Genomic DNA, 27,169 nt, shown 5'->3' on the forward strand with positions numbered 1-27,169 from the left:
ATCTTTTCAGAGTTTATTTTCGTTCCGTGATGAGGAGAATGCACAGACAGGCAAACAGCAAGAATGTCACACTTTGCATTTTTTATATCCAGATTACTAAACAAACATACAGACAAGAAAGCAAAAATGAGAAGAATCATCAACCTTCATTTCGAAGAAACTTTGGGGGCGTAGTGTCACTAGCCAATCGCACGCTTGACAGCACAGTTTGGATTTTAATTACACAAGAAATACAGAAACTCAAAGAAAATCAGAAAGAAGGACCCCTTCTCTCTTAAATAAAATACAAAAAACACAATCAAAATGAATATTGCAGGAAAATACCGGATAAATATCAAATAGTCACGTTTCAAATTATGAACTGTACTTTGAGTCGGAACAGAATGAAAGCACATTCAGATCCCGTCGAACATAAGATGAAATAATACAATTCCTGTTAAAAGACATAAAGTGATTATGTGACTTATGTGATAAGTTATGTGTTCACACAACTGCATCACCCAAAAAAAAAAAAAAGGCTCAGAACACCAGTCTCACTACGCCCCAAAGTCTTCCTCGTGATCTTCACGCGGTTCATTTAAAAAGTAACAAAAGGCTGCGAATAGTACTTTAAACTATACTTTGCAGTACAAAGAATGAAATCAAATGTACACTCAACACAACGTCCGTACCGTTTTCACTCATGCTTCATGCATGATGACTCAGACGGGTCAATAACGCCACTTCGATGGGACCGACGATGATTTACAGCCAGTTGAGACGTAAGATGATGGATGTCACACAGTGACAGGATAGATGAAGCCACACATTATCGGTGTGCTCTAGCAGCTGAAGCTAGGCTAGCTAGCTTAAGGACAGCCAATGGAATGTGGGGGGGGGGGGGGGGGTCAAGTGCCAGCCACTGAAAATCCACACTTTGGCACGGTCAGCAGAATGTCGATAATGTACGCCCTCTTATCTCAGCATATTAATCTATGTCTATGTCCTACGGTTTAATACCTCAGGTCAAACGTCCGTTACTGATACGAGAGAACCGTCCTCCGTCTGATCCGTCTCAGGAAGTTCACTCACACAAGTACTTTCAAATCTATTTTTTAGCAGCAACAAAACATCAATTTATTTTTGCCGCTCGACTACTGAAGCTATAAAGACCTCGAGTATTTACAGTTCATCATAAAAAAAAGAGAATTTGTGTGACAACTCGACCTCCTACTGTTATGAAACCGACTGGAATAAGCACCTTTCAGGAACTCAAAGAGGCGGCTCCCTCAAGAAACCTATAAACTACAATTCACAGTGTGAAGCTGCTGATTCTTAGGAAGAAAGATACGCCGTAAAGGCCTAACGGCTACAGATTGTCAAACCCTTTAAAAAAAAAAGAAAAAAGAATTGGTTGGACATTTGTGACGTCTAGTTTCTTAGCAAAATCATGAAAGTCTTAAATGCTCATTTGTTAAGGCTCTGGCAGCTGTGTTAGCTATCACTATGAACTACAAGGGTTAAAGAATTAGAATTAGTCAATAAAATGCAGCAAAAAAAAGAAAAGCACTGAGCTTTAGATGATCTACCGGGGAAAAGTCAGGGGAACACTTTTCTGTTTTGACACTTAAAAGCTGTCGATACATTTTGAACGTGAAGCTAAATGTTTAATTGCGGGTGTAGCCGGCTAAAGGGAGCGCTCCGCCGGTGCTGCTCCAGTGGCCGGGGCTCGGCACAGAGACACACGAGATGTTTCAGACATCAGGAGCCGGTGATGGATGGAGCGCAGATGTACCGGGCATGGATGACGGGACAGAGCACAGGATGATACGAGATGAGGCGACAACACGCTAACAACAGGTGATGATGATGATGATGCATAGGCGGCGAGCTGCCGGGCCGTGACACCACCTTCCCGTCTGCAGCTCTTTTTTTTTTATTTCTTTTTTTCTTAAGATGGAGCCTAGAGCGGTTCGGAGCAGAGGAGGCGTTCTCTGGTTTTTCGTGTGCAGCCTCGCTCTCCTTTTCCAGAATCGGAGTTGATGGAGGAGAGGTAATGGAGGGGCAGAGTGTAAACACCACTGGCAGAGTCATGAGATGTGCATAAGCGTACCGCTGCATGTTTTTGGAATGGAGGCACTGGCCATGAACGAGACCCACACCGCATGCAAGACCGGGCCGCTTGTGTTGCGAACGAAGCACGTTTAAGGCCAAGGAGGACCAATATTGATACATCCAGCTCTCCCCTCTTTCACTCCCCACCCCCCCGCTCTCCTCGACTAAAAGCCAAAATTGAAAACGATGCGGTCCTCGAAGATGGCGATGAGCAGCATGATGCCGAACCCGGTCAGCAGGCCCAGGTTCTGCAGGACAAAGTGTCCCAGCTGGCAGCGCTTGTGGTCCTCGCTGTCCCCGTGAAGCATCTCTGGCAGCTGTGAAAGAGACAAAGTGACCAGTTGGGATCAGAGACTGACTTCCTGGAATTAGCGTTGCAGATCAGTAGAGGGAGGCAGTGTGAGCTGATGTTGTTAGGGGGAGGGGGCAATTATCACTCTGGGGCTGTCGATGGGAGTGCGCCAAACTCACCATATCCACCAGAGCCACGTAAAGGAACATGCCGGCCGTGATGGCGAAGATCCAGCTGGTGACATTGTGTGTGTACTGGCCCACGGCGGTACCAATCACCATGCCCACGTAGGCCATGAGGGCGGACAGCAGATTGTAGAAGATGGCCTGCTTCACTGACATCCCGGCTTTCAGCAGCACCGCAAAGTCACCTGTCAGCCAGGAGACACACACGCACACACACATACACACACAGTCATTTAAACACCATTTAAGCAACTCCCATGCACCCGTCTCTTATCCTGACACTTGGGTACCCGGCCTCTGTGTCTTGAGTGATTCTGTTCGTTACACAAGTTGTTTATGAAAGGTTAAAAGCAACAGAAACTGAAAGTTGGTGACAGCCGTGTGTCCGATTCCTGTTTACGCTTCGCAAAGTGACGCTGCACTTTGCAGGCGCACAGAGCCCCTCTGTGAATAGCTCGGCGCTCGTCACGCTGTTTGTTTTTTTAATCTTTTTTTGGTCTATTCTGCCGCTACCTTTCGGTGACGAGGTGAGCGCGTTAGAAGCAAACTCTCTCCACACATTCGCCTCCGCTATCTGTCTTCGAGCAGGTGGGAAAACAGACCAGGAGCCTATCTCTCTCTCTCTCTCTCTCTCTCTCTCTAAGAAATATGTCCTTAACTCCCTTCTGATGCGCTTATGATTACACATGCACGCCGTAGCCTCTCTACCCTCTTCAATCATTGCCGGGGCCAAATGCAGGAAGAGGCCCAAGTCTCAGCGGAAACGCCCTGGATTTGGAGAGAGAGAGATGAATACTGAGAAGGGGGTGGCCTACATTTCCTGCACTGTGTAACAAGCGGCCTCTTTTCCTGGCTAATTACCTCAATGAATATATTACCACTCTGCTCTCATCCATCAATCAAATCCAGAGAAAAAGGGTGGAGGTGGAGGGGAGAAATTAAAGAGAGACGCGCCTAACTTCAATGGACTTTTTTTTCTTTTTACGTTTCCTGCCTCCCTGGTTCCAAACTGTCCGACAGTCAGACACGGCTGCCGCCGCCTCATCTACCGCAATTAACACACCCATCACTGCCAATTAGTTTCACTCTGGGTGGTTAAAGAACCCTCATAATCATCATCTTTGCCATCCAGCTGCCTGGCGGGAGGGGGGGGGGCGGCGGCGGCTTTTGTGTCGAGGAGGAGCTGAGAGGTGCACTTGTCAAACTGCTGGGTTTGTCTGACGAGCCGGCCCTACGGGGGTGAAGGCGCGGCGGCAAGTGCCGCTGAAGAGCGGGTTTGCCGAATCAACATGAAATGTGAAAAAAAGAACACGGGGGCGAGAGAGAGAGAGACTGATCTCGCAAATCTTCACGTGCCGCTTGCGACAGGCGCAGTCAACCATCTGGAAAACTCGAGTGCGACTGAGTCGAAACGGAGACAAAAAAAAAATAAAATAAAAAAAATTAAAAAAAGCATGTTGGACCAGAATCAAAGCTCCTCTGTGCGATCCTGAAGCCTCACAGATGACAGCCAGTGACTGCAGATTTCTTTTTGGCAGTTTTTGCAGCAAAACGCGAAGCATCACAGACTTTTAAAGCAGGCGGTTTGCAGCGTTAGTTGAACCCAAATGTGTTTCACCCTCCCCCCTTTTTTCCTTACGTAGACGTAAATGTTCACCGCCGCTGAGTCAAACTGAATCAAATGGGTCCTTGGAGGGAACGGATTCCAATGCAAATGAACGCACCGGCAGCTGGAGCGCCTTTTGAGGCCGACTGTATTGAACAACGTGCGGCAGGCGCGGTACATCATCCTCCCTGACAGACACGTTGACAGGCCATTTTGCCGCTGTCAGAGGGAAAAAAAAGCTATTAATCAGGCGGGAAAGAAGCACATTTTTCTGGAGTGAGGAGAAGAGTGATGGTTATCAACACCGCCGGGTTTCTTAACAAGTTCCGAGGGACCGGAGAGGGCGTGAGACTCCCTGGGATCATAGTTCCAGTCAGAAAAAAAAACGATCCGTTTGGCAGCGATTTAGACACTTATCATTACGCGAGCGAACTTGCGACGCCTCCACAAAGCGCCTTTGTTCTACGTATTGGATAAATGAGGTGTGCCTGGTGTGAGATGAGAAAATAACTTGTTGTGTTTGACACTTTTCTTTTGTCGCACTCCACTTACCAAGTTCGTGAGGTAATTCGTGGCAGAAAACAGCCACTGATGTGCTGATGCCTCCCGTCACGTTTGCGCTGAATGCTGCACCTGTAGACAAATGTTGGGGAAGGGGAAGGGGGGGGGGGGTTAGGCCTGTTCTCTGCTGAGCTGAAAGATTAAAGATTGATGCCACTCCTGTGTCTGTTACGCTACATGTGAAGCTAGAAACAATCAGCTAAGCATAAAGACAGGAAACAGGGACAGCTAGCTTTAGCCGGGCACAGTGACTCCTTGCTCCGAAACACAACAAGTTACTTTAAGGGAGAGGTACGTAGCTTAACACATAAACTCAACACGCCACTTATGGAAGGCCACTGAATGAGGCTGAAAGCTGATGGAAGAATTCCAGTAAGTGACCTTAACTTTTGTCAAACATCTGTTAGCGGAGTAACAGGGATTCCTCACTTATTCATTTATAGAATAACCAACCAGAACCTCTTACCTATAGCCAGGCCGTCACTGAAGTTATGCATGCCATCGCCCATGATGACCATCCAGGCGATGCTGGCTATGCCGGCATCCTTCATCTCCTGGTCGGAGTGGCAGTTCCCGCCGTGGGAGTGACCGTGGCCGTGCGAGTGGCCGTGGTGCTTGGCCTTGCCCCCGTTCTCCTTGGTGGGCGACTGGTGGTCTTGTCGGGCATTCTCCGGCGCCAGCGGCGTCTTGTTGGTGGGGGAGTCGGGCGTCCGCAGCTCCGAGATCTGCGTGTCGTTGTGGCCGTTGTCGCAGGAGACGGCGGTGTTATCGGGGTCTGTAGGAGACGGAGGGGGAGATATTTAGGGCTAAAAAAAAAAAAAGCACCCCGTGAAGGAGCTGGCGGAGGCTGCGAGCTGCCGTGAAGGCTTCTTACCTTCGCTGAGTGGCTTCAGGTGCAGCCACTCCGCATCCGAGCGCCGATTTAATTTGTGATCGGACAACTTCCGGCCGATCTTTCCGTCCTCGCTCGCCTTCTTCATGTCCTGTGAGCAGCATGAGACACACGATTCTATATGCTCTGTCCACGGAAATTCAATACATGTCATACATTTAAGCAGCTGCTAGTCTTACCCTGTGGTCTTTGTAGTGCTTAAACATGCCGATGCAGTGTTCGATGATGAAGAGGAGGTAGATGCCGGCCAGCGCCGTTAGGCCCTTCCACACTCCGTCAAAGTCCGCTATTAAATCAATTTCTTTATCCGGCTTATGCTCGCTGTGGTCGTGCGGCTCTAGGGACTGTGGACGAGGAGAAAAACGGAGAGATATTGGGGGGGGGGGGGGGGTGTTAATAAAGTCTGTCCAACACTAGCCATACATAAAAAAAAAAAAAAAAAAAGTTCATGACATGATGGGTTCATCAGGAATTCAATTTAATGTTTTTTTAAATGCTTTTGTGTGACCCTACATATTTACAGTTCTATATCAATCATAAAAAGTGCAATAATGACATCAGCTGAGCTACAAATACACACAATTTGTAATGAAATGAAATACAAGAAATCCGGTGAGTTTGAAGACAATGAAACAGAAACAGAACTGAATATATAAACCTGCTGTTAGATTTGTGACCCCTGTTTGATTTTCATACACCTTTACATGGTGGCCAGAACCGTCTTAAACTCATTCGATTTGTGTGAATAATACACCAAACAGCAAGTCAGCTATTCATGACATGGTGGTGCATGAAGCTGTGACGAGTGATGTGAGGCAGCCCTGACATGTCACCTCTGCTGGCCCGCCATTGGCTGATATAGTGCTTGGGTTGATGATTGTAGTCTGTGTTTCACACGAGTCGGCAAAGAAGAATCCCACTAAGATGTTTAGTTTTTTTATACAAAACGTTTTTACTTACTTTTTACCGACAATTTCTCTGGAGTTTTATAAAGACCAGCCCTGATTTTTTCCATCTCTGTGGGTGTGACAAGAGCAGCATCCTGTAAAAGTACTCACGTGGGGCAGCAGATGAAGGAGGGCGTCGCCGCTGAGCGTGCCCACGGCCAGCGCCACCAGGAAGGTGAGCAGGAACTTGAAGCAGGACTGTTTGAGGATGGGCACGAGCACCACGCCCAGCAGAGACAGCAGGCTGATGATGGTGATGGACACAAACCCCCACAGCCACACCCACCCTGGACAAGGGGACAGACAAAAGACAAGTCACTCTCCAGGAACAGCCACGGCTCCACCTGCTCGCTGAAGGTATTGTTTCCCATCCACTCCACATGTGAAGGAAACTATCCCTCAGAGGACTTTCCGACCCGCGCGTCCTTGTGATGACACACGATACCTAAAGCAAGAAATGTGAAGTGAAATTTTTCATTCGAGGCCGCAGACGTGAAGCCGAGGAGGAATAAGTCAGAAAAGGTACACTATCATTTAAAACTGTCAGCCGAGGACACGTATCAAAACAGCGCGCCAGAGACGGAGTGAGGCAAAACTTCGCGATTCTTTCGTCACAGAGGACGGAATGTTTAATGTCGTATGAAATTCAATGTCAAGTCAAAGCTGGCGGCGTGTTTGCTAAAGCGGCCCCTCGCGGCTGGCGTTCATTTATAGCACCGGAGCGCAGTGTGCGTGTAATGCACATCTTACAGACAATTGACTTCTGTGAGGTGTTTCAGGGGAAAGTCACAACAAAGTGTACATTCAGAAGTGAAAGGTAAAGCAAATATATGATCCTCACAGATTGAGCTGGTTATTAATGATTAAAACATTTAAACTTAATCGCTGGCTTTGTCAAGATCAAAGGGTTTGACCATTAATTATGTCCCGATACATTTTGTCAACATATTACATAGTGGAATGTGATTGGTCAAGTCTTGTGTCAACTGATCCTTGAATTATGGTTGTTTTTTTTTCTTGCTCATGGATCCCCTTTTGTTGAAGTTTTGTATATCTGTAGAAAAATAGTAAAAACAACATTTTTGGCAGATATACTTGTTGCTATCATTCTGCTGTTGTTACAGAATAATGGACAGCCTGTTTGTTGCGTGTAGAGGTGTGTGTGTGTGTGTGTGTGTGTGGTGCAGTGCAGTCAGCGGCAGGCCTGCTTGCTTTACGTGGTTGAATTGAAATGGTAGAATTTTTGGTTCTAATTCCGTTTGCCCCTCATTGTAGGTAAAAGGTAAGGAAGTGAAGGGAAATGACCGGGAAGTAAAGGGAAACATGCCTCCCCTGCTGATTTTAGAGAATGGTTCATAAATTGAAAATATAACTAGCGTGAGTGTGAGTGCTCTGATCAATACGTTTATTCTTTGATTTTTAAAGCCTTATGTCATCATTATTTATATACGATGAATGATCCTTTGTTTTATAACCACATCTCCCCGTCACTGTGACGATGCGACTGTAATATTTGCTGGCGAATCAGGCTCCTTGTCGAATAGTTGACTATTCAGAGCCCCCCCCCCTCCCTTTAAACTATTTAGCCCTGATATAGCTTAATCCATCTAAACAAAAAGAACCAAAACTGCCATCTAGCCAGAGGGGGAAAATGACTCATAACAGCAGAATCACACTGGCAGACACACTTCCTCTCCTCATCTAATCGGCCCCAGGTGGTGTCGCTTGTGAAGAGATGATCTGAAACATGTCTTACGCCTGACAGAGTGCTCTTTAGAGAGACTGAATCAAGCTGTTACTGTCCCATTACCCAGCTGTAGGATTAAAAAACATTGAAAGAAAAGAAAAATGCCCCCCCCCCCCGGCAGCCATCTCCTCACTCCAAACAGGAGGCTGGAGTTCCTCCAGGGGAAATATTTGAACTGAAGAGGAAGGCCCCGATGCTGAAGTGCTGATTACAGCCACTTCGTCATTAGCTTTTGGGAAGCTTGCTACTCAAACCCTGACCCTCATCGCAGGTTTGCACATGTCCTCTGACGCCATGACAGAACAAACTGGTGGCATTTGGTGTCTTAATGATAGAGTTCATCGCTATTATTGGATTTTGAATTTGGGGGGATACTGTCCCTTTAAGGGCCAATACAGACCCCTTGACAATGCGGCTGAGCACCATACTCATTCAGGACTCTTTGAGCTCTTTTAATTCAACCATAAGGTATATTTTATATTTGTTATATTACCAACAGCTTTCTGAAACTCTCTTTATTTTTGTACTCTGGGAACTCATTAACCTGACTCGCCAGATGGTTTGCTACACAGAAACCATCTGAGAAGCCGTCATTAGAAACTGTTTGGAAAAGGGCAGGCACTTAAAAAAAATACTTGGCAAGTGATTTGATGAACAATCTGTCAATCAAACTCTTGCCAAAGCCAGTTGGGAGAGGAGCAAAAACATCTTTTCCATTGGAAAAACACCTTCAGTGTTGTTGTTTGGTCTTCTTCCAATGAAGGAATACTCTCCAGTTCTGATATAACTGATGCTATTGCAGCCTCCATGCTAACCTCTTCAGGAGCCGCCACTGTTGTTTTGAACAGTCGCCTCTCCCTGTCAGCGACCTGTCAATCACAAGGTAGCCCCGCCCTAAAGCATACCCTGCTTTATGATCTATGTCACTCTAAATGGGACCATAATTAGCTAAATGAACATCATGCTGCATTGAAAAAGACTGAGAAACTAGAGATGGAGAGAGGAGTCGCCCCCTGCTGGCCATTAGAAAGAATGCAAGTTTAAGGCACTTTCGCATTGGCTTCACTTTTCACTGGGCGGAACCAGTGAGGACCTCTGCACCAGCATGTAAATGTAACACAGTATTATTGATACGAACAAGAACTTAGAATACAGAAAACAGAGAAAATAGCTAGGTTTGCATTTTTGTATATTATATTTGCAGTGTTGCATTTATCCAAGTGTGATATTTCTTTGTATTTTTAAAGCAAAAGCATTTGTGGTCTTTACTTTCTCCTTTTCAAATACATGCTGTTTTGAGCATTTATTTTTGGCACTACTGCTATATTACTGTTTTGCATTCAGGATGTTTTCTGTTTTCTCTGTCGCGTTATTTATATTTAATAAAGACAACCCTCCGACAGGCATTACTGAGTAAAATGTGGATCCAGAATCTGTGTCCCCGCTACGTTTCACCGTGCTAAAATGACCCATCGTCTATAGTCTCTATAGTCTCTATAGTCTCTATAGTCAGAGAGACAGTTAATGTAACGGTTACATATTTTAGACCACATATTGATAACAATAATGTGCCATCTGCTGCAGCTACAGCATGAAGCACCAGTTTATCCGCGGTACATTAGGAAGGACGACCTGGACAGGCTGAATCCATTTCCTCCTCACAGACGAGAACGTCTTTAATGACCCTCACTTTCTCCTTCTTTTGTCACCACCGTTTTCAATATGCTTTACAAAAGTAAAAGGCGCTGCGGTTGACCGCTTTCTTATTTGTCGAATCGAGCGGAACAACACGGGACCCTGAGAGGCAACTGTACATCAGCCGGACCCCCGCAGGTCCTTCACGCTCACACAGCTCATCTACTTCTCTCTCTCATTACCCCTCAACACAGTCCTGGTTTGGTGTGTGGAGGTAGGCAAGTGGGGCGGCGGAGGAGCGACGGACGCCGTGATGAGGGAATCGAAGAGAGGAGAAGGAGACCCACTGGTCTGTGTCTTCTCTCCAATTACGCATCTCCTGTGAGCCGTGGCTCAGACAAATGGCCCAGGGTGTCGCTAAGGCACTCCTAATTGGCACAGCGCAAAGAAAAGGGGAGGGGAGTGGGGACCGGAGAGAAACCCTGCTGCAAATTTCCCGAGGTCCCCCGCGGATGTCGGCGGGAGGTAAACGAGAGGTAGCTTCGTGGCGTGTGGCGATGCCTACGGTTGACTCATGGTGCACAATCGCTGACAATCTAGCGGCTCTAGTTTCCCGCTAATGAGGAGCCATTCCTGCCCCTTTGACTCGCTCGGGCTGCGTTGCTCGTCGTCATTACCATTTTTATGACTGTTTTCAGTGGTGACACACTGCCGCCTGAGGCTCATGTGACACAGGTGTCTCCGGAGGGGAGTGTGTGTTTAATAATTAAAGATTTAAGAGGGCGTACGGTTTGGGATTTCCTCCAATCTCACGGTTGAACTTCAGTACCTGCTGCTTTGACAGTTTAATTCTGTCCTAAAGTGTTCACAAAAGCTGTTGCAGCTACATATACATACAAATATATTTTTCTCTTTTAGTCATAAAAATGTCCCCTTCTACCTCTAATTAAAAATAAATCAGATGCAGAACATCTTAATGCGCCAAAACTTGCCATGTTGTTCACAGCGACAAACGTCTTACCTACTTTGCATAATGTAAAGGAAAACTAAAATCCAATTACACTGCAGGCAGAAAACAGAACATGAGAACCTGCCAGGTGTGAATGCGGCATGGCCAGATTGACTGTCTCAATCCGCAGTGCATTTTCATTGCAGGTGGTCACATGTTATCTGCTCCTAGAGATTTACATGCCGGACGCACACTAAGGAAAAGCGGCCTTTTCTATTGTTTTTTGTGTGGCCCTGGTTTGATTTACAGCCCGCTTTTATGGCTCCATGACCTTTATTTCACATCCTGTAACTCATTAACTTTAAAAAACACTGCGATTTTATATTTTACATTCTCATAAACTGCCAAACACTGCGAGGTCCCGGAGCAGCTTTTTTACGCTGACCTTCATTCTTTATAGCTGGTCTCTCGGTCTCATTCCGAGGTTTCTTTTTTAAACATCATTAATTCAAAGGATTTGGAACACAAACCGAAAGAAAAGATCGCTGCGAGAAAGATGTCTCTTTTTCAACAGAAGTGAAAAAAAAAAAAAGTTCCTTTTGTAGTTTCATACACATGATGGGGCCACTCGTTCTCTGCATTTATCCAATTAGAAAGGACACACGTTGTCATAGTTAAGTGCAGCAGTTAGGTGAGTGAATGGTCCTGATTTAGAGCGTCGGTCCCATTATGTGGGCTGCTCTATTAAGAGCCTGAAGTTATGGCAAATTGGCCGCCTATTCATTCGAACATTGACTTCCTCCCAGTGAATATGGCCCAAAAACACACGGTGACATGCCTCGCAGACTTTTCCACAGCTTTGGAAATACGCTTGCTGCCTATAGACTCCCGCTGAGGGCCATTAGCTGTGCGTTACGCTCACTGGGACTTGTGATTGACCGAAAGAATCAATCAATTCATAATTATGCCAAATACTTCCTGCATCCACAATCACATCTAAATACATCTTTTCTCTACTCGTTACATGGTTGATAGAGTAACAATCGCTACATCACGGTCCTGGCTGCTAGAACCAAGAGAGAGATGCTGCTGCTGCTGCCCCCCCCCCCCCCCCCATTTAGTCACAGACTGCTCCTGTAGACTGGCTACATTTAGCCGTTTCGCTATAGCGCGTGTGTACAAAATGTGAACAAGAAGCACGATTTCCCGACAGTTTCGAGAAACCTTTCCGAGTATAAACAAACGCCGATCGTACCGAGATAAGTCCGTGGTAGTGTGTGGTTTCATACTCGGCGCAGCGCTATTAAGGTCAAAGAGCGCGGCTAACAACGAAGAAAGAAAAAAGAAAACAACCTCTTTCATTATGAGACCGTGCCAGTGTTTTGTGTGACTGTACAGCTCGAGAGCTGATCCGACAGTGAGCCGTCTTCATCTGTAAATAAAAGTCAAATAAGCGTTGGTGTTGTAGAAATACAAGAAGCTTGAGATTAGCAGCGGGTCTCAAATTACTTAAATAAGCTCGCCCTGACTTTCAATATACTGTCTGTTTGTACTTTAAACTAATATCTGTGTGCATGCTACGCTCTGGTGAGTGTTCACTGCTGCTCTGGATGGCAGAAAATTGAGAGATGTGCTACTGAAAATGAGAAGAAGAAGAAGAAGAAGAAAAAAGAAAAAGAGCGGGGATACTCATGGCATTCGGGTTACAATACCCAGTTCACTTCAGTTATTATCACTATAAAATATAGCTTTATTATTTCAATAAACGCTCTATTATGCAGGTCTGCCACTCCTCCCCAGGAGAGTAGCTCCAGGTTATAGATCCTGATAGCATCCCATTATAAAGCCAATGATTTATAGTGACGTCCCTGTGGTTTCCTGCTTATGGCACCAGATAAGACAGCAACTTACAGTTGACATCTTTATCGCTTCCATAGACCAAATTCTTGCCGCTATACAAGTTACTCTATAGGGGTGCGAGGAAATATTGATACGCCCGAGTATCGTGATGAAAGGTTTTGTGATTCTGTGGGGATATCGATTTTGAATTAATCGTTTACATGCAAAGACAAAGATGCTTTCAGATTGCAAAACACAAGCCGTGCTATGATGTGGGACGTTACAGGGACTGCGATATTTTGACTGCACTTTACTCAGATTTGATGCATATTTATATGAGTTTTCTTAAAGCTAGATTAAAAATTAAAAAATGTATCGCAATATATCGTATCGTAACCCCTTGTCTCATGATACAAAACCCTTACTTTCATAGAATATAATTCTGTTCAGTGTTTCAATAATATCTCACCTTCTCAGGGTTCTATTTCCCTCTTCAAAGGTAAAGTCACTGTCTGAGGTACTCACAGTCATGATGATATCACTGCGTTATTGGCTTCTGACAAGGGAACAATGATCTGCAGTAAACAAACACGGCGGGTGGATTGTGTTCCTAATGCGATTACGTGCTGATGGGTTTAAAGGAATCGTTACTTGATCCATTGTGCAAACAAAGTTCACTGTGACTCTGTTTGGCCACAATATCGGTGAGGAGATCACACCATTATCCAAGACTGAACACTGGCAATATCTAATCATTACCTTTGTGTTGCTCTGCTCTGTGGAGAGCTATTGATCTTTAAAAGCCATGTGAAGCGTAGAAAAAAAGCTGAAAGGATAATGTTCAGCAGTGCTTTTCCAACTTATGGCAGCCCAGATTCTTTTGTTTTACTACAGTCAAAAGAGCGTGAAAAAGAAAACTGGGCACAAACATGACAGGAAAAGGGTTTTGCTGAAGAAGAGTGGACTGATGCTGGCGTGCGATTTATTATATGCAGAACAATGGTTAGGTCAAGAGCTGCAACCGCAAACCCTCAACATGAATAGTGAGATAAAAACCTTCACATTGTCCTTCATATTCTCACTGAAAAACACATCTTGCCTGTAAAACAGAGGAATGAGAATATCCACAACAACAACAACCTGACAGAGAAAGAGTGCAGTCTGCTGGTCGGAGCCTTATTTGGGTCGGAGTAAAACCCTGAGTGAGGTCTCAAGTGCTTTAGACGGGGCTCTTAGAAGTCTTTTCAGTCAAAGTGGACTGGATCGATACGAAACTTGGCTCTTACCGGAACTGACGGGCTCCAAAGCTTCCTGCTGCACATCCATCTGGTGGTAATGGCGGATGCAGACACGGCTATCTATCTGGTAGAGCAGGGCAGGACACAGGTAGGTGAACTGGCTGGGGGAGATGAGCGAGTCGGGATGCAGGCCGTAGTAGGCGAGGAGCTGAGTCAGGTTCAAACACTGGAAGGAGAAGGAGCCGGTACAGTATTAACAGTAGAAACCACTGGCTATGTAACAAGTGAAATATTGACATTGGAAAAACAACAACCTCCACCCAAAATGTATCCTTTGCATTTCAAATACTCACCTCTGTGGCTGTAAAAGCAACGTGACTGTTTAGAACATTCTGAACTATGATGTGTGATTTCTATTCAACACATATCTTAATATAACTGTGTTCTATGACTGAAACGCAGGTTGAAGTGGAGCTTCTCTCTGACCAGTGGTCTCAAACAAGTCCTACCTCCTCATGCTGATGAGACAATCCTTCTAGGTGGCCGGACAAGACGGGGACTGGCAAATTAGGGGGGGTGGCGGGCCCTCCCGGTGCTTCTCTCTTATCTTTATGAGAATGGCTGTGACCGTGATCGGATTGACGGTCACGGTCGTCGGACTGTGCTGCGCGAGGAGAAGCGGTTCTGTTTCGCCCTCGCTGTCCTCGGACCCTCGGCTTCTTGGGCCGACTTTCTCTGGTGGCGGGAGAGGACTGTGGCACTTGGGACGGCTCCAACTGGGGAGAGGGAGGAATGTCCGTTACTGTCTGCACTTCGGGGACGTGATTGTGGTCATGGTGATCGCCGTGGTTGTGGCCGTGACCGCTGTGATCGTGGTTGTGAGCGCTGTGGTCATGGTCCTTGTGGTCATGAGCACCGTGATCGTGGCCGCCGTGGTCGTGAGCGCTGTGGTTGTGAGCGCTGTGGTCGTGGTCCTTGTGGTCGTGGTTGCTGTGGTTGTGAGCGCTGTGGTCGTGGTTGCTGCGAGGTTGAGAAGACAGGTCCTTTTGGTCGGAGGTCATCTGTAGCTGCTCGTGTTTGTGCTCTTTGTCATGTGCGTGATCGCGGTCATGATCGCGCGTGTCCTGCACATGTCCATCAGAATGTTTATGGTCACCGTCCTCTGCCTTGGCGTGATCATGATTGTGTTCCGCGGCATGTTTATGCTCATGCCCTGTCGGTGCACCAGCAGCTGGAGAGGCAGCCGTGGTGTGCTGAGAGCAGCTTGTGGGAGCTTGTTCTGTGTGTGGATGGTGGGAGCCGGGCTTGTGGTGCGGATGGCCGTGCCCGTGATCGTGACCCTGGCTGTGCTCTTCATCGGCAGACGAGTGCGAGTGAAGCCCCTCCTGCATATCCACCAGGTCGAGGTGAGCCACGTGGTCGTGGCCCAGCTCCTCGTGATCCACATCTACCACCTTCACTTCACCCAGACCCAAGCTAAACAGCATGCTCTGAAATCCCTGGAAATCCAGCCGGTCTTTCTGGCCGTAGCGCCCGAACAGCTCCTGGATGTAGAAGCGCTGCTCCTCCTCTAGATTCTGCCCTTGGGGACCTTTGGAGTCTGGGGACGAAGTGGCTCCTCTCACGTACGGGGCCTCGGAAATCTGCAGGTCGCTGTGGGTGTGGTCGGCATGGGGATGTCCGCCGTGCTGGTGGCTGTGCCCGTCCCCATGGCAGTGGTTGCACTGATGGAAGAGGAAGGCGAGCACGCACAGGAAACAAAACTTGGTGTGCACGTGGACTCGCATGGTCCCCTTACTTCTGGTCCCCTGCCAAAACAGGAAAGTAACAGAAGCGGAATTTGGATCAATATTCTTTTGCCAGTCATATAAAAATAATTATAAAAACAGCTTAAGAAACGAAGTAAACATCATTCATTGTATTCGCGGAGTTTCCTGCCCAGTGCTCCACTAAATTAGAATTTCTAAACTATTTCATAAATTTATTTAATTATTATTTTTTTTTAGCTCTTTAGCATTTGTTTGTATGTCTTTAGAGTCACAATCACATTTTGAGCAGCTGCTCCATACGTCCTCGCTTAGTTTTAAGGACCATGGTGACCGTGTCACTTTAAAATGATTGGACTGATTAATAACAGCAACTGTAACTTGGTGTCCTGTTTGTCGTGTTTATCAGCTGAGTAAGACATCAGTAAGACAAGTCAAATGTCTGTTTTATCATCCGATTGCTCAAAAGCCTCTGCTGCCTGGACCTGCCTAAAATATCAGCACATTGAAAGTTGGACTGAAATATTACAATATTCATATTATCCACATTGATACCGGCCAAACTGAAGAAAAAAAAGAAAGAAGGCGCAGCTGCTGAATGTTACAGTATATTCTTACATGTTTACGATAAAAATTTGTCAAAGTAAACTTAAAATAATCATGGGTAAAATATTTTATGTGGACTCGTTTGTTTTTTGTTTAGAATAATCATGGTGATGCCAGTAAACCAAATCAATATCGGCCCTAAAGAAGCCCCAGAAGAGCTTCCCACAGTGCAACAGGGTCTGCGTAATCATAAATTACAAGCCTTCTCACCACACATAAATACTGCAGACAAACCCCTTAAGCCGCTACCTTTAGCTTAGCATAAGAGATCCAGTACCTGAATCAGGGAGCCTTCCGGAGCAGACTGTCTACTGTGAATTGTGAAACAAATAGCTTGCCCCCCCGACTCTAAAAAAGGCCTGAGGCAGCAATATCATCCCAGTCAACTGATCCTCATAAGGTCTCTGGTGAAGCCCGTGGGTGGTTGATGCGTGAGGGTGGAGGAGGAGCACAAAGAGGTCAGAAGAGGAATACTGTCAGACAAGATGGTAAAATTGCGCACAGCAGAGACCAGACAAACGCACCAACACAGAGGTCCTTTGGCAGCCAGCTTGTTAGCAATGTGTGCACTGGATTTACAGCAAGCACGTCTTGAGGGAATAGACTTGTGTGTGTTGTGCAGACTACATGTACTGGGCTAAATGTTCAGAAACAAATGAGAGATGCTCCGCACAGTTGTCAAGGCTGCAACGACAGATGGCACACTGTGGGCATCAACAAAAAACAAAAAGAGCCCAGTTTCTTTTTATATAGCGACTAGAAGAAGTTCCACAACAAAAAAACTAAGAAGAGAGGATACGGATGACTTAAAAAACATTACACTTCATTTTGCAAACAGAACCCATTGGTGACAGACTTACAATCAGCTGTTGTTGTTTTTTTGGTAAAGGGTGAAAAAAAGTAGACAATCTGACAGAAACATTTGAATCCTCAACAATGCAGTGTTTGTATTCATCCCACTAAACTAATTTACAGAGAATACCATTCAAAAAGATTCGGCTCGGCTAAAACAAAGCCCTCGTTCATTGTGTAGAGCCTTGATCAAGGTGTAGACGACATCAACATCTTATCAGCTCATGACTATTAGCAAGTTATGGACTTTCTTCACTCCATATAACCAGATCAAGAACGTGTGTAAAAGCCGTCTTTGGTATCAGCATTTTGAAAGTGTGTCGGTGCTTAATATAATGTCATATTATGGGTAATGTTTTTTTATTGTTATTGTTGTAATGTGTGATTATAGCCGTCACTGACATTTCTGCACAAACTACATGATATAAAACTTCAAAAGGCCGTGAACGAATCAAACATTTCAAAAATCCACGACGACTCAAAAAAAGGTCCGACCTCATTTCTAAGTTACGTTCAGAAACGGGAAGCGAGGCTACTTACCGCGGCGTGCCCTCGGATGGCTGGTGTGTGAAATTAAAGTGTGGCCACGGAGTGAATGATGCCGCTCTGACTCAAGGCTGCAGACAGCTAAGTGTGACTACGAGCCTACTTCACGGCTGTCTACAAGACAGTGTTTATAAACATGAGGCAGCAGTGACCTATGAACCTTACGGCCGATGGAGGAGGAGGAGGAGGGGGGGCAAAACCAGGACCTATTCCTAAGAGCACACCCTCTTAGCGGCAACAGAGCCTGCTGTGTTTTCCTGATTGGAGTCTTTGTTGTGCTTGTTGTTTGAACTCTCATACTAAATAGACATGATCTTGTTTCCTCCAGTCGTGTGCTGCACAAACCACAACCTGTTGAGTAAGCATGACAAACTCATTTTGCAGTGAAAGTGGAAACTGTTTTTTCCCCTCTAAATTGATATTGAATATCACCTTCTTTACTGTAAACATTTACAACTTTATATTGTAATAAATGACAAAATATACCTAGTGAGCTGCACCGCAATATGCACCACTTGTTTGTGTCCGTTAAAGGGATCTTAATGCAGGAAACGGCATATTACCGAAACTGATTGGCTGAGCTGCCGGTGATGTAATCACCGTTTGTTTCAGCACAACAAGACACCTAAATAATCCCATCACTGCGCTGCGATAACACGGTAACTCACCGTAATACGTCTCCTCCTGCTTGGCCCCCCAGTCCTGACGCTACAGTATGAGGGGGGGAGGGGGGTGGGGGGGTTTCCAACTCGTCTTAAAACGTGCACTCTGGAAAAACATCAAAGAGGACAGACAGGTGAAAATTGGGAATCACACGGACAGAATTATTACGCGACAAAAGGTCATGTGACGCAGTGCTCATTCTGCCACAAGAGGTGAGTAATGTGACGACCTCTTTCTTACCGGATTACATTTGCGACATTTCTCCTCACCGGGGAATCATGGCAACTGTTATACATGTATCAGAGCAGTCTACGCTTGATACTTAAAGTTGTGGGACCAGCCTACGGTGCCTTCAAGGGCTTTTCCTGAACAATCAGTTTAAAAGAGAGAGACTCGACGTGCGAAACACAACCCGGACTGAGAATGATTATCAGCAGTTTGTTTAGCAGTGTTATAGGAAAAACACTTATTAAAGGCAGGTTTACAGACATTTTGAGATTGTTTGCTTTTGTAGTGTTTCAGTCCTTTTCCTGCAGCCACTACTACACCCTACTCACCCTACCCATCCATCTGCACAATCTCAACAAGGGTTCACCATATAAAGGGTATGCATAGTCACTGTTTATCTGAGGACACCTCCCTTACGTTATGCCCAGGTGGCAAAGGGAAGTCAATACTGAAGCGCCTTACGATTGCATTCTTTCTAATGGCCAGCAGGGGGCGTCTCTTCTGGTTATAAAATAAGTCTGATTGTATAGAAGTCTATGAGAAAATGACTACTTCTCACTGGATTTGTTCCCTCAGTAAACATTGTAAACATTAGTTTATGGTCTCAATCGCTAGTTTCAAGTCTTCTTCAAGACAGCATGATGTTCATTTAGTAAAGTATGGTCCGTTTAGAGTCAAATAGACCATAAATTGACATGTTGCTACTACAGTGTTTGGTCTGGAAGTTGTCGTTGTTTTCGTCTTATAACTTTAACAGTGTGTTTTCAGCTCATGAAAGTTAATTGTAACGTTTTTTGGGCTCCTAAAAATGTCGTATTCAGCTTTCCGCTGTGTAGCTCCACCCTCTCGTGTCATTTGCGGTTCCAAAAAAAGATGACGACAGCCAAAAACCGAGATGGCAACGACCAGGATGCCAAACTCGAGGCTTCAAATGGCAGTCCACAAACCAATGGGTGATGTCACGGTGACCACCCCCACCTTTATACAGTCTAAGGTGATGCCCCACCAAAGCGCATAACAAAGTCACTAAAGCTGTGATACTGACAGCAACACAGACAAATATCATGGCCATGAAAGTTCACAAGATAATTCAATTGTTTGTTTAATCACACGAGTGAATTTTGGAGTTGATTTGAGCAACAGTATGGCTCAGTATAATGGAACTCTAGCAGGGAAGCCATAGTAGACATACAGCAGGAAATTGATAACGGCTGAACTCCATGTAGCTGCTTCAGTTTCAGGGTCCTGGTATCGCACATGCTGGCTCACAGAGAACAGACGCCTCGCTAATGTTAACAGTAACACCTGTGCTTTTCCCACTATGACAAGTCAACATGTCTGCTGCTAAAAAAAAGAGACCATAAAGTTTTAAAACGATATTAAATATGCCAGGGAGACTTGTGAGGTCGGCACACTGGGAATTACAAGACAGGCCGAGGAGTAAAAAACCTGTTAGTATGTGGGCGAACAGGTGCATTCAATAACCAATTAATGTAACAGTGCTAATGACTTCTCATTGGCTGACAGCAAAACAGTGGAGAAAAAAAACCATCCCTGTGTGTCAAATCAAAATGCCCTCACAGTTCACCAGACAACTAGACACAATTGGTAGAACGGCAATTGAATAAACTTAATTCTGAGCGACTGATGTAAAAATTAGTGCTGGGCAAGTTAACACGTTAACGCATTCATTCATTAATGCCGACATTGACGACATTTTTTTTTTTTTTATTAAGAAGCGGACATTTTTAAAACAAGAACCGGGCAGCGAGCGGTGAACAGCTGTGTTTGTGTGGCGTCTCTCCCTTCTCCCTTCCCTTCTCTAAGCTGTTTCATATGATTCACACGCGACCATACACATCCTTCCCATCGCAGTATAGAGCTGCTGTCTGCAGGGATGGAAGGAACGATACAAATCTCCTCCGGTATTCAAAAAACGGCATCAAATGGCAAACACTTTTGTTACAAAACAAGTCAAAGATAAATAAGCAGGGGGGGGGGGGTTTGCCAATCATCCTGATTTCTTACATAATACAATGTGCAACGCACTCTGAGCCTTGCCATTGACCTGCATTAAAATGAATAAACCAACAATGAACATATCTATAATACTTGGTATTACGTCCAACAGTGTTTTGAACAAGCGTGGCGACATTGTGGATCTGCATACTGCGAAGCCAGGGAACTATAGTGTGGAGTAAGAGTGAGTCACAGGACAAATACAAACATGACGGAGTGGAGGGTTTAAAAAGAGGGCGGATGTGAACTGCAACCGTGGACCCAACCCAAAGCAGCCGGTCAGTGGGAATCTTAGGGCCTTTTCACACCTAACAGTCTGAACCGAGGGTCGTGGTTTTGTCGGCCGGCATTTGCGTACGTTTGATCCGGTTAGTTTTGTTCTCACGTTGCACAGCAGGGCTATTTTCTACCTCTGTAGACGCTTCATTGTAATGAGGCACATGCCATTAACATGATGCAGATCCAGTATATCCAGCTGAACATGATGCCAAGGGAGACTCGTGTGTAATGTCAAAGATCGAGATACGCCCGTCTGCTCTCAGCACTTCCACCGTCTCTCTCCATACTTCCTTAAAAAGATATTCCTTAAAAGTTAAATATAGCCCTTTTAAAAGTCCCAGTGAAATAAAAAATACATTTCTGTCCCCGTGTTAATTGTTCGTTTATCTGTTGTTACATGCCAAATATATGTCTAAAATAAACTCCTCTCTTTTCTCTTCTGTACAGTGGTTTCAAATGTTTGATGACTCAGCGTTTAGGAAAAATCCTCCAATCAACGATGCAGATTTTGAACCGGCTCTGTGTTACTGCAGCACACGGAGATGAACAGTCCTCCGTAGCTCCGTATCGCGCTGCACTCTAAGCGCGAACATTTTTTCAGCGGTCCAATCAAATGCGAAGGATTTGATTTAAAACAAATATTAAAGACGCTCTGACTTCAGCGTCACTGGGACTTTTAAAAAATTACGCTGGCGTGCCTGAACTTCCCGTGATTGGTCCACTCAAAAAACATGCTTTCAAGACGACCTCTTGACTGAGGGTCGGCTGTTTGGTCCGGGGGAGGTTTCACACATAATTTTTTTTTGTTTGGATAAAACCGAATAGTCCGAAAGTCCGGACCAGACAATGTAGGTGTGACAGGGCCCTTAGGAGGACCGTTGTGTGCTGTTTTCAGCTTCCCCATCAGTGTTTCCTAAGCATTCATTAGACATTAGTGGTGAGGCTTCTACCAGCGCTGGCAGACAGAACGTGAGACCATTACAGCTCCAGCTCAACCATTCTCAAGCAAGTATACATGTTTACAGACATGCCACTTTTGCTGCTGCATGGACAACCACCCATTGCTGCCTGCTGCTGCTGCTGCAAAAGAAAAACGGTGATGAAGGTAGTAATTTTGACACGTCAAACCAGCAATCCTTTGATAAAGAGTGGCTATTCTGTGGAATTTGTCATGCGGTAGGTCTCCTGACTCAAAGTACCAGGCATGTTCACGGCGACGTCGAAAGCCTTTTTAACGGCCATCACTGATAATAGTCCTCATTATAGCAGACTCCGCACAGGTGGCAGGTGAAGACACATGTTTAAGTGCGAGTTGATCTCCACGCACTTGTCGTCGCCTGAAGACGTAGATGGATTGATGACCGTATGAAATGTGGCCGTGGGCCACCATGACGCGTGCAGGTTCAATGGAAACGGGCCACGACTTCCCTGAACTTCTCTCACTGAGTCAAACGGTTGCACAACTGAGTCAAACGGTTGCACAACAACAAACATCAGATTCAGGTTTTGCAGTTTTGATTGAGGCCACTGAGTCCGTTTAGACAATGAAAAGATGCTGTGTGTGGAATCAAGGAGCTGCGGTCGAGGCGCAGGTGCACGGCTGATGCTCTGTGGCCTCGTCTGAGACCGAAAAGGCTCGAACGATCAGCTGAGCACACACACACACACACACACACACACACACACACACACACACACACACACACACACACACACACACACACACACACACACACACACACACACACACACACACACACACACACACACACACACACACACACACACACACACACACACACGGTAAAGAAACAACACCTTGGCAAAACAGAGCGATGCTTACCTTCAGTCACAAATAAGCCCCTCCAAAAGAAACAGGAGTTCGCGGCGCACTGATACAAAAGGTTCACGCCGGCGCTGACATAAGTCACAGGTTGAATGTTTTTGAGGCTTTTGAGTCCAGTGACTTAACTAATTTGTAGAGAGAGGAGGGGAGGCACAGGGCGGGAATGTGTGCGTGTGTGTGTGTCTGCATGTTTGAGCAGTCAGGGAGCACCTGACCAGCTACTCACGGTGTTCGTGTGTGTGTGTGGCTGTAAATGCACTACTGGTGGGCCAGTCTGACCATTTTGCCTAGGTGTAAATCAGCAACTTGAAATGTGTAAAAGATCAAAAGTTTGTTACAGCAGACTGTCCTAGGTAAAAATGATCCTCGCTAAGTTTGGTCCACCTACGTCAGTGCTGAGCTGGACTGACCCACGACTCATCCTGCATGCATTGAACGTTGGTGGGAACAATATATATTTCTACATTAAACTGACGCCTAATGTGGACAGTGCTCAAGCTAAAAAGCGGTTATGCGACAACAACAAAAAATAGCTGAGGCTGGCTGAGGTTACATTGGATGTATTGGTTGAAAAATATTAGCTATCATGACTCAAAAAATGCCCCGTCTGCATAAAAGCGCCGTATCGTAAAAACAGCAGGAGTGTGGGAATGGTGTTACGTGTGCAGCAGATTGTGATCATGCTGAGCACGAAAACAAATTCAGCCGTCGGGCCCGATGTTTACACAGTTCTTATAAGGAACATGCAGCTGGAAGCACTGGTGGTTTTCACCCAGGGGTTTGTACTGTAAGGTATCAAGGTAAGGTTACATTTATTTAGGACTGATTTTAACTTCCCTTTTACCTGTAAGCTCCGAAGAACACTGGCTTGTGAAATTCTAAGTATAATGCTACAAAATTCGACTCAGGTGATTGACTGCAATTACAGCGGACAAATGCCAAAGGCCATTATTAATTATATTGCAGGGCACAAAAAGTGGCATATTCTTAAACACATAGAAGCTGTAAACAATATTCAGCCATATACAAAAAATATCACCCAAAACGTTGGGGTAATTTAGCGGTTGGGAGGTCATTCTTGGATTTTTGGGCTTGATTTCAGCATCAGTATGGCTCATAATAAGGCCTTTTTATTGTCGCTTTGTCCTCAGTGGAACCGAAACAACAGAAAGTCAACAATCCTAACAACAATTCCAAGCCAGGACATGACCGGTGTAATCCTGTGTTCATTGTGTCTGCTTTCTTTGTATCCCGGTGTAATCCGACAAATAAGTAACAAAACAATCTGGAAATAGAACCCACGTCTGGGTTTTCCATCCACATGCGGTAAGCCTACTTTAGATGTTCAGCCAGCAAAGCCCAGACCAAAACACAATTTCAGCAACAGCGTACATATTTGGTATGAGAGACAAAGTTGGTTGCATTGTAATTCACGGATCAAAAAAAAAAGAAAATTCATGAGGTCCCATCTGTAAGGGTTCGCTGAGCCTCGATTCTCCTTTTCCAGAACTCAATCATATAAGTGTACTTTGGCGGCTGTTAACTACATTACAAAGGCAACACAACACGTATACGTGTGACAATGTAACTGTATTAAAACGCGTGATTACACAGTGTTAGTCTGTGCATAATATCCTTAAAAAAGGTGCAAGATCAGAGTTTTTGGGAGCATTTTGATTGCTTCTCACCGGCTCTCAACGGCAAATGGTGTTAACGGCGCCAACGGTGCAAACTACAGTGAAGTGCTGACAGAGCAGTGTTCACTTGAGAGGGAACCCGAGGGTGGGCGCTACTACGCCTCCGAGACCAAATACCCGTGAGCTAACCAGCGGGGCGCGCTAACGTGCACTGAAAGCATGCATGGCAAGGAGAGGCTCGGATAACGACACACATAGAGAGAGGGTGACTTCATCCTCTGCTCAGGTAGACATGACTCCACTGCATCTCCACACAGCTTAACAGTTGTTTGCTGCTGTACTAAATGTTCAGAATTTGTTAAATACAGCTCCTTATAAGCTGCAATTTAAAGCTGTATGCTGCAATCATAAACACCTTACTGGTGTGTTGTGAATAAGGTTTGGTAACGCAACTCAACTCTCCGAGGGGAGCTGCACCGATATCACACACAAAGGTCAGTGTACTAGTCATGTTGAGTAGCACTCAGCCTGTGGACACAAGTTGTATAATGTCTTATGTGGTTGTGGAGGAGCTCTGTCGGGTCTGGGGACAAAAAAAATAATAGGCGTAATTAACTGAGCCCCTGGTCCCACATCATGTGAGTTAAGTAAGAACAGTACAGTACTCAGAACATAACTAAGCCGTTATCCTCAACAGTATGTATGAGAACTGCCTGCCTCATCCACACGGAGCATGTGGAGGCGCAGATTACAAATACGGCACTAATTAAATTGCGATAGATATTGTACATGTCAACACTGAAGCTTACGTGTTGTATTAGATGAAAGGTTCTCTAATCCTGGGGGCATAGCGTTTCTTTGTCTTCTTTTATTAGACCGGGGTTAACGAGACAGAACAGTTAATACCAGGATGCTCCACACTGAATATATTTTAACTGGCTTCAACAACAAATAAAAAGTCTGCTCTACTTGCTTTACTAAATCCATTTTGGTTAATTGTATTTTTAACTGGTGCACTTGTAATTTTTACAGTTGTTAGTTGTGTTTTAACTGATGGGACATGCTGGCATTATATATTAGACACAGCTTAACTAAAAGGAAGCGATCCTTTACCTGAACAAGGCCAGGCCGAAATAAAGCTACATAGCGTGGTACATATTATGACCAACATTCAAAACGTAGCCTAATTCAGTATCAGGAGCTCATACGGTGACATTTGTATAACCGGTGTGTGATTTAATGAATCATTTGCACTGTGTAAGTCACTACCTATATACTGTAGACAGAGAAATAGATACAACTTGTTGCACGTCTGCATATCATTTCTCCAATTCTGACAGTTCATAAAAATCATCAAAGGATCATCCGAGGACATTTTAGGGGACGGGAGTCGTGTTTAATCTTTCTTTCAAGACAAACAGAATTGATTGAGTTGAATTGATATGATTGAGTGAATTGATTACGTGCTTAATCCACAGACATTTTAATATTGCAGTTCAACAGTGTAAATTGAATGGGCTGGTTCATGAGGACGCACTGTATGATTAAAAAAAATCATATTTTACAGCATGAATTTGGGGCCACAGTTCTGTTTATGTGCTATGTTTTTAAGGCAGCTGTGCTAATTAATGCGTGTAAAGCTGCTATTTTGCATGGTAAATGCTCTCACATCAGCACACTAGTGTTACTTTATAGCAAACGGCACACATTTACTCATGCGTGCTCTAAATTAAGCTCTTCCACATTTAAATGTTTATAATACGTTACAATAGACCGCACTGAATATGTATCAGCACGGACAATGAGGCTTAAATGTAAAATGTACATGCGACCAAAAAACGGTCACTACACATGCTGTGTGTCCGCCCAATAAGGGGGCGTGAAAATGCACTTTGACGGGGAGCAAATAAAAAAATCAGTTTAAAAACAACTCGGTCACATACGTTTGTCTTGCTTTAAATCTAGCAGCCACGCTGCTGAAGAAGCACAGAGGCGATACCGCTCATCAGTCTAGTCTAACTGAGTGAGTTTAAACGCCGCACGTGGTGCGCATAATGCAACGCCGAGCACCCCTTTCCTCATCATTGAAACGTGCCTTTACAACACCGCAGCGTTTAAACTCATCAAAACGCGTTCACCACCAGCACACAGCTAGTCGCCATTGTCCACCGCGAGCCCCGGAAAGCTGACAGATGCACGAATTCAAAGCCCGGCGCGTTTGTTTAGCCAAGAGTCGCCCCTCTCGGACAGGCTAATGCTAACGCTAACCTGGAGAGGAAGGCAACAATTCAGCCAGCTAACGTTAGCTAGCAGGCGAATTGGCTCACAGCCTACGGAGAGCAACGATAACACACGTTGCCAGATATTCCGTAACGCACGCTCACATTAGTGGTTACTAACATCTACACGTCGTGGCGAACGCTGTCCGGGTCCATGTTGTGGGAGTGAATGACAACAAATGGGTTTTTATATAGTTACCTCACTCGAGTGCCGTGTGCATCTCCTCTTCGCTCGGTACCAAAAAAAAAAAGAGAAAACCACCGGTCTGGTTTACGTCAACGCACGTCATTCACCAACGTTTTTAACGAACTTTCCGTAGCATCCCTACAGGGGCGGACCAACAGTCTGCGCTATCTGCGCAAAGAGTTTGAGAAAACAATGACTGTTCTTTCCGCCAGATTGTGTCTGGGCAGTCATATGACTGGCTGAGGAAATGCTGTTCAGAGGCTCAGACCGGTCCAG

The 27,169-nt window shown here is 45.3% G+C and overlaps 1 protein-coding gene across 1 annotated transcript; it reads right to left on the reverse strand.

Annotated features, from left to right (window-relative positions):
* Positions 1–26,933, reverse strand: slc39a10 (solute carrier family 39 member 10). Its single transcript, XM_076105282.1, is given in 12 exon segments — positions 1–2,315; positions 2,318–2,411; positions 2,566–2,756; positions 4,730–4,810; positions 5,205–5,513; positions 5,613–5,721; positions 5,810–5,974; positions 6,689–6,864; positions 14,034–14,211; positions 14,495–15,793; positions 18,424–18,523; positions 26,906–26,933. Coding segments are annotated over 10 exon segments (3,156 nt in total). The 5' UTR covers positions 15,773–15,793; positions 18,424–18,523; positions 26,906–26,933; the 3' UTR covers positions 1–1,740.
* Positions 26,934–27,169: the final 236 nt, after the last annotated feature.

This window comes from Anarhichas minor, unplaced genomic scaffold, assembly GCF_050575085.1.
Source record: "Anarhichas minor isolate MPS153535 unplaced genomic scaffold, ASM5057508v1 ptg000004l, whole genome shotgun sequence".
Lineage (NCBI taxonomy): Eukaryota > Metazoa > Chordata > Actinopteri > Perciformes > Anarhichadidae > Anarhichas > Anarhichas minor.